The sequence below is a fragment of the Suillus paluster genome, assembly GCF_016628075.1.
Source record: "Suillus paluster strain FC165 chromosome Unknown EDB91scaffold_157, whole genome shotgun sequence".
Classification (NCBI taxonomy): domain Eukaryota; kingdom Fungi; phylum Basidiomycota; class Agaricomycetes; order Boletales; family Suillaceae; genus Suillus; species Suillus paluster.
This window is the reverse complement of record NW_024537717.1, coordinates 58854-66637: the sequence shown is the minus strand read 5'-3', so window position 1 is coordinate 66637 and position 7784 is coordinate 58854. Positions and strand designations below refer to the sequence as shown.

The following is a 7784-nucleotide window of genomic DNA, read 5'->3' as shown; positions in this document are numbered from 1 at the left end:
TCGTCAGTTCAAGAGTCGCTTTCAATACCAATTCCTTGAAACCCAATACAACATCTAACCCGCGGGAAGAATGCTTCCTTAGTTCCCCGGATACCCTAATCTTTTTAATCCAATACATAATTAATCTCAAACATCTTCCAGTCCAACTATCCCTGCCATACCACAGCATCATCTCTATTCAATCACCTCCTCCATCTCCGACTCGAATCATCAATTTCTCCTCGATGATCAGTCTCCCCCCCCAACACAGCACACCCGGAGTTTGAATATCGTTCTCGGGGTCCTTGCCACGAGTTACAGGCACAGACCAAATGCTCTCTTGAAGCACAGGAACAGCAGTAGTTGATCCATGCACACAACGTGCTGTACGAGATTCACCATACAGAAACACCAGAACGCCATAAAGTGAAACGGACAGAGAGCACCCCGGCTCGCCGAGCGGAACCATTTTGATCCATCGCGACAGCGATCATTTCTCATGACGTGTCGCAAACCTGGATAAATAGTGAGTGATCACGGAAACGTCCATTGCGAAGACATACCGCACGAGTATAGTCGGTGTCGGGTGCAATGTCAATGAACTCGTTAGCGGGCTGCGTCGAACGCGTGCTCATAAAATACCTCGTCCAAAACTCACGGTCCAGACTTTCCACCGAGGGACCCTGAAAAGCGCGAGGGGTCCACAGCCTGGGTTTCAGGGTGTGACCGTTCCCTGACCGTTATCCCTGAGGCAACCTATCGAAAGGCCGCCAAGAGAGTCAAACTCCTGCTGTGACTGGATAGCCATCGGCCAAGCTGAAAGCGAGAACCCAAAGTCCTAGAGAGATAGCCATAACCGCCGACCTCGACATACAGGCTACGCTGAAAACGAACTTTCAAGGATATCAGTGAACCAAACATGCAGTGACCAGATAGAAGGAATGAGTGTGAAGAACAAACAGCAGCACCAGAGTTGCATCCACTTTGAAACAGGATCAACCCAAAGATAGAGAGACATTGCGTAATGGCACAGGCGTGCATGTCAATATATGGAATTTGGCTTGTTAAATGACGCCTTCGAAAAAGCCTCATGGCCTGAGGATGGTCCAGAAGACGCGAAGCTTGTTACGGACGTTCTTGAATCCATGGTCCTGCTACAATGGTATGCACGTTGCCTATATGGAGCCGAACACTAGGTCTCCAAACAATTAGCCAATGCTTGATATCGGAAGCGAAAGATACGGTTAGCAGAGCGATCCAGTCCCAAAGCGGCGCAGGAGATGTAACTTTGAGAGCACTTTCACGGAACAAGGAGGTCCTACCAGCGGAGTACACAGCCGCTATGTCATTTCCCGTATAAACGCAATCAGAAATAAATCCTGCGCACTTAGAATCCAAGGTGGCTTCTAAGAACCACGTGGAGGCAGAAGCGACGGTCGGGCTCCTGCCTGGGACTCCGAGATGGACCTTCTGCAAGGAGAGCTTCCGTGTTCTTCGATGGAAATCCAGCATCCAGAACTTTGAACGAACGAGCTAACCAAGGATACCGCTAACCGCAAAACTTGCAGATATTTACACTATCCACGTAGATCCTGAGTAAAAACTCAGTCTTCTGACAGGATTCAAGTTTTTGTTCGCGTTTGTGCCCACGTCAAACATGACATGATGCATAAAACCGACAGGAATGTGATATGCCACATGTCAGTTCGTGCCCGAGGATGTCTGTCGCCGAGGAACATACACTGGAGGAAGAGCGGTCCGAGAAAATAGGTGGTAGACAGACAGGCTGAACCCTTGAACAGAATGGGTGGAACAGATTACTGCTACCTTCTGTGGGCGACCGGCGGTTGCCCACTGCACTGTTACGCTGCAAGAAAATAAATTCGCGCAGTGAATCACATTTTGAATGATCGACATCTACTACTCACCAGAGTCACTAGTCACTGATAGACTTCAAGCTTAAGGTAATGGAGTTTCCACGAATTTTTCTGGTGGTGTGGAAGAGAATCTACCGGTCGATGAGTCCTCGGACGTGGCTGAATGACATATTTCCGGTTCGTCATTGAATATTGAATCTCCATATGCGTGGGGGACCTTACAGTGACTATCGACGTCGGGTAGGACGATAGAACTGTTCAGACGTTCAAATCTGTTTTGGGACTCGAGAGCCTGTGGCACAATCTGATCATCACAGATGCCTCTTGACCAAACTGACAAAGACCATCAATTGTAAACATTTTAGGACGCGTAGTCTCACAGTGTTATGGAGAACGACCCCGCATGAACCCATTTTATTTCTGCCTTCTGCCACATATATCTATACATAACACCATTTGAGTGTGGAAGCAATTGCGACACGTCAGACGACTTCACCAGTCGCTGGCATCGCCAGCGACACGGAAGTTTCAGGAAGTTTCATCGGTTCATGTTCCGGATGAGGTTGAACGTTCAAGATCATACTCCAGTGAATAGGATGATTGCGGGAGAACTCCAATGATACAAGGGTATTACCTATTCAATTGTTATTCCTAATCAGTAGCGGCACAACCCAATCCCATCCCCATCAGATTCAGCCCTTCAATATTCAATATCGACTTGGTGACGACGGAACATGCAGCTCTATTCTTGACTTCAGCGGGTCCAATGATCCTATACCCCACGGCGGGGTGCACTCGCAAACCCCATGACCTCTTAACATACGGGTGCTGAAACATGTTACACGCTGAACTTCATTCGCCGCGAGAGCTCAAGCCAATGGCGATATAGCATCTGTTGCGACTCACTCAACTCTGTCGAGAAGCCTCCTCGGAAGAAGGTCTTCGAACTTGCGGAACCAACTGTATCAGGGAACATACGTCGATCTTCAAATTCATAGCCGAAACTTTCAAACTTGGTCAAATCAGATTTGATCGATTGACACCTGCTACGTTGCGCTGCTTCCGGCGCTAGATACGAGTAAATACGTCTACCTGTATTTCTGAGTCTAGATCTGGTATAGCGGTCTTCACCTGGAATGGTAGTTTTGGCCTCATGGGTTTGAACTTTGCCCTGGCGTTAAAAGGCCTCGTCACATCCCTCCCCAGCTTTCCAAACCTCCCTCTTCCAAAGTTCCAACCATGTCACCTTCGAAAATCCATCTGAGCGAAATTGCGACAAGGCCTCGCTGGATGACCTCCTGGGAGAGGCTCAGACACAAGGAGGCACACTGGCTCGTAGAAATGATCGCAGAAATGGCATGCGCTCCTTTCTTTTCTGATATTGTCTGACTGACGTGCCACGAGTAGATGGGGGTGTTTCTCTACGTCTATGCAGGTCAGTTCACTTGACTAAAATTTTGATCCCCCACTCATTTATTCTCGTTTGATGTGTAGGTCTTGGAGCCACCGCTGCATTCGTTGTCGGAACTCTCATCGGGAGCAATGGGTTAGGATGCAAGTCTCTACCTTTTTTTCGAGAATTTTGTTTTTGACGACCCCGCAGCGTTATATACTATTGGCTTCGCTTACGCCATGGGCATCGTGTTTGCGGTTTCGCTCTGTGGTGCGACGTCAGGAGGCCATTTCAACCCAGCCGTCACAATTTCCTCTGTAATTTTCCGAGACTTTCCCATGCGGAAAGCAGCGAGGTCCGTGATAGTCGCAACACCATGCCCGTCAACGCCGCTGATACATGATTTAGATATATCTTTGCACAGATTTTGTCAGGTTACCTCACTTGCTTGATCGTCTATGTCCAATGGAAAGATTTGCTTTTGGTACGTAGAGGACTTGGAATATGCTCAGTATTTGGATATCTTACCCCTCGAAGGTTGCAGAGAAAGTTCTCATTGAAAAAGGCCTGTATGACACCGTGATGTTCTCGAGCAGTGGCCCAGCTGGTGTGTTCGGCTTCTTTGTCGCCCCTGGGACGAACCTACACCGCGTGTTCATGAATGAATTTGTCACTGTAAGTATTTGATATTTAACTCCCAAGGGCACGCACGAGTTCATCTAACTGTCACCCTTCAGGACTTCGTCCTCGGCCTGGTCATTTGGGGCTGCCTTGACCCCACAAACCACATGATTCCGCCAGCAGCCGCACCTTGGCTCATCGGAATGGCGTAGTACGTACCACGACCGCACCTCCTGAACATATTAACGCATCTCCTCAGCGCCGTTGCCGCCTGGGGGTATTCGCCCACCTCAGGCAAGCCCTGATCATATTTGCGCATTATCATCATCTGACTTTGCAGTACAGTCGCCACTAACACTGCTCGTGACCTTGGTGGACGCCTCATGGCCTTGACCATCTGGGGATCCAAAGCCTCAGGAGGAACATATGCAGCCATTGCCGCGCTGACGAATATCCCAGCGACGATTTGTGCTGCGCTGGTATATGAGCTATTCTTGGGCTCTGCAACGCGGAGTAAGTATTATCCCCTCACAGGTCGTGCAATGCTGACTGTCGGTCGCAGCACTTACACCGCACCATATCAATTTCCTCCGTGCTCACAAGCACTACTACGAGGACAATAAAATCGCCCCATACGGGTACCTCGATGTGCTTGATATGCGACGTGGCCAATCGGAATCCTTCCAGTCCGACATGGACGAGAAAGTGCGAGAGGGTCGTACCGAGGAAGTGGAAGTATCTGGAGGCCGCGTTTAGTAACGATATGAGCAATGAGGAGCTCGGAACGCCTGAGGCTTTCGTACGTACTATGACGTTCATGCCCTTGTTTTGTATGACCGGTGATCAGTTTCGAATTCTGGTAAAGTTAGCTTTACAAATACGAGCCATCCCGATATTCAGCATGCACCCCCCTAATTCATGATGATTGCCGTACGAAGCATCCGGAAGGGTCACTTCAGAGACACATTTTAGATGCAGGTGCAACACGCAGTGCATGATCCGGCAACCAGGAAAAACCTCTGGAATCTGTAAAATGCGCTCGTCAGCAAAATGGTCCTCAAGTCGTTGTACTTGGCAATATCTCCCGAGCTATGTGAGTGAGGGACCATAGAATATCAGCGAGTACCATGGCACAATTTGTGATCGCGAATGGCCAACGAATGGCAGCACTAAGTTTATTGTATACTAGATGAAAGTTAGACAATAAGAAATCATATAAATTGACCAGCTCGGTGCCGGTTGAACTACTCAGTGTGGCTTGGAATGAAACACGCAGTTTAGACGAGGCAGGGTATCAGGATGCATCTTGTTGATCTACAGCTTCGCGAGCATAGCAGGCTCATCCGAAACTTTAACAACTCTAGATTGGGGTATCAGCCATTTGTACATAACGAGGCAAAGGCCAAGGAGAAGATACGCACAACTTTCCTGAATTTGCCCCAGAGAAGAGCATAGTCAGCGCATTGGGAGCATTCTGGAGTCCTTCCACAACATGGAATTTGCGCTTGATCGATCCATCAACCAATCCAGTTGCTATTTCCTGGATGGCCTGAGGATACTGCTTAACATAGTCGAAACTTGTGAAGAAAGTCAGTATGTCATATGACATGGTCCCACTCGCACGCACACAATAAAACCTTGTATCTTGGCACGTTGTGAGATTAGGTTCAGATACTGCATGAGACCTTTGGGCTGTTGAGCATCTAGTACACAAATGAGCCTCCGAATACATGAATTTTGTTAAAATACTCACTATACTGGGAGATAGCCCCTGCATTTTCACATCAAAGTAAGTCCTTTCTCCTGTAGAAGTGAGATCACGGACCACACAGAACAACCCTTGCATTTTGCTTCAACCTCGAGAGCGCTAAATCAAGCATCTCGCCTCCAACATTGTCGAAGTAGACATCTAGATACCCAACAGCCTTAACGAAATCCTTACGGAACGTAGGGCTTTTGTAATTGAGCACTTTGTCCACGCCTAACTCGTTCTCGAGCCAGGCGCACTTGTCTGTTGTGCCTGCGATGGCAACCACGCGTGCGCCTGCTCGCTTTCCGAGCTGGCAGACGAGAGAACCGACTGCACCAGCAGCACCGGATACGACTAATGTTTCACCAGCCTTCAGCTGACCAACTTCGTGAAGGCCCTATAACCTAATCAGTACGCTGAGACATGGGGCAGGAGCGGAACGGACAAAGTAAGCAGTCATGCCTGTCAGTCGTACTATGTCAGACGCACTAGGACGCATGCATAGTAGTAAGAAGACAGACCTGGCATCCCCAAAGTGTTCAAGAAGTCGAGGGACGTTGTTCCCGGTGGTGGCCTGTGATTCATAATGGTATAAAAGCAGAATACTGATGAGAAGCAAATCTCACGAGATCTTCTCCAATGAGTTGTCGTTCACAACCACATATTCTGTCCATCCTGCGTGTAACATAAGGAGTCAGGACAAGGATGGGAGAAAAGAGCCATTCTCGCAGACGCACCAAACGTCCCATGAACCAGGTCCCCCTTTTTGAACTTGCTCCCCTCGCCCACGCTCATTACAACACCAAGCCCAAGCCCGCGCATCACCTCCCCGATTTTTACAGGAGGGAGGTAGCTTCGCTTATCGTTGAGCCATCCACGCATGGCAGGATCAAGTGAGAGGTATGTCACTTGGACTAGAGCTTGATTCTTGCCGACATGGAGTCCATCGAACGCCTGGGTCTTAGACTCGAAGGTATTTGGGAGAATGTCTGCGATGGGGCGTTCGCGAAGGACAATCTGGCTAAAGGTTTTGGGTAGCATGGCGCCAATACGAGGTGAATTATGGTAGTTAGGAAGTAGAGAGCGCGTCACAATCTGTCAACGTGTCCTTGAGACCGTCATCATACTTATACATAACACCAGGCATAAGATTTTAGCCGGTTGGGATCGGCTCACTGAATCACAGTATTTCCTTCCCTACCGGGCGCACCGGTAGTATTTGTAAGTATTACTAACTGTATAGCATCCTACAATATCAAAGTACATACATCGACAGTACATTAGTAACAAGTCCGCGTGAGACACGAGCCACTCGTAATTGCGATACTGAATCATGAGCGGTGAACTTTCGGGGCGGGAAGAAGGCCTAATAGTCCAAACGTGAGTGCATAAATGCCTGATGCTGAAACACAAAACTGAGATCACGGATGTAATCAGACTGATTGATGCTGAGCTCACCCCCTACTACTCCTTCTAGATATCCCAAACTAGACCACCTCCCGAGGGTAAAGGACAGAAGTGACCAGCCAACCAAGATCGCAACGGTCAATATTGGGATGACAGAAGAGAGTATCCCCGAGTCTCGCCAAGACTGGTACTGAGACGTTATCGATTATGTATGATGAAGTTGCTGCAATGAAAATAACTCACGTCTGGTTCGAGGCCGTGTATCCACGGTACAAGGAGGACGTAGAGAAAAAGTATGATCACAAGTGCTTCCAAACCAGTGGAAGCAAGGGCAAACAGTCTGGATTACGCGTGAATATTTATTGAGAAAACTGTCGATGGATGCCCACCTTGCTAACCCTTCTACATCTTGTCTGGTTAACAACTTCAGAAAGACGCGATGGGTATTGAATGCATACGTGATCACAGCTCCGGGGATGATAAACTTGAGCTGACGAACGGTATGGTTTGAAATCGATCTCCCGATAGATTTTATCCGGGGGATAGTCATTATGGTGTTAACAGGATACGTGAAATCACATGCCAGCCCTAAACTATGATCGGAGCGGTATTCGGAAGCATTCTAGCTGAAAGTTGTCACGTCACGTTCTTAACGTCCCATTGATCAGTCTCCTTGATACAAGTCTCGACTATATATATGTATCCTCGTCTTTCACACCTGGATGCTCTCGATGATATCGAAGCTAGCAGATCCAAT

General features: G+C 48.3%; 3 protein-coding genes across 3 annotated transcripts; 1 reads left to right on the top strand and 2 right to left on the bottom strand.

The window, feature by feature from the left end:
* The first annotated feature begins 2894 nt into the window (after positions 1–2894).
* On the top strand, positions 2895–4887 carry EDB91DRAFT_186781 (aquaporin-like protein). The gene is made up of 10 exons (XM_041326367.1): positions 2895–3212; positions 3264–3291; positions 3351–3410; positions 3460–3604; positions 3658–3733; positions 3787–3924; positions 3987–4081; positions 4130–4164; positions 4216–4383; positions 4433–4887. The coding sequence occupies exons 1-10, from the start codon at positions 3096–3098 to the stop codon at positions 4624–4626; spliced, it is 1056 nt and encodes a 351-aa protein (XP_041169868.1). The 5' UTR covers positions 2895–3095; the 3' UTR covers positions 4627–4887.
* Positions 4888–4988: 101 nt separating this feature from the next.
* Positions 4989–6801, bottom strand: EDB91DRAFT_186739 (uncharacterized protein). The gene is made up of 9 exons (XM_041326366.1): positions 6358–6801; positions 6247–6295; positions 6142–6194; positions 6066–6082; positions 5696–6017; positions 5624–5641; positions 5498–5573; positions 5292–5447; positions 4989–5230 (listed from the first exon to the last, which is right to left on the bottom strand). Exons 1-9 carry the CDS (start codon positions 6659–6661, stop codon positions 5185–5187), a joined length of 1041 nt encoding a protein of 346 aa, XP_041169867.1. The 5' UTR covers positions 6662–6801; the 3' UTR covers positions 4989–5184.
* Positions 6802–6951: 150 nt separating this feature from the next.
* Positions 6952–7577, bottom strand: EDB91DRAFT_1063682 (uncharacterized protein; the record flags this gene model as incomplete). The annotated part of the gene is made up of 4 exons (XM_041314630.1): positions 6952–7022; positions 7079–7217; positions 7271–7367; positions 7417–7577. 4 exons carry the CDS (start codon positions 7575–7577, stop codon positions 6952–6954), a joined length of 468 nt encoding a protein of 155 aa, XP_041169866.1.
* Between the last annotated feature and the right edge of the window lie 207 nt (positions 7578–7784).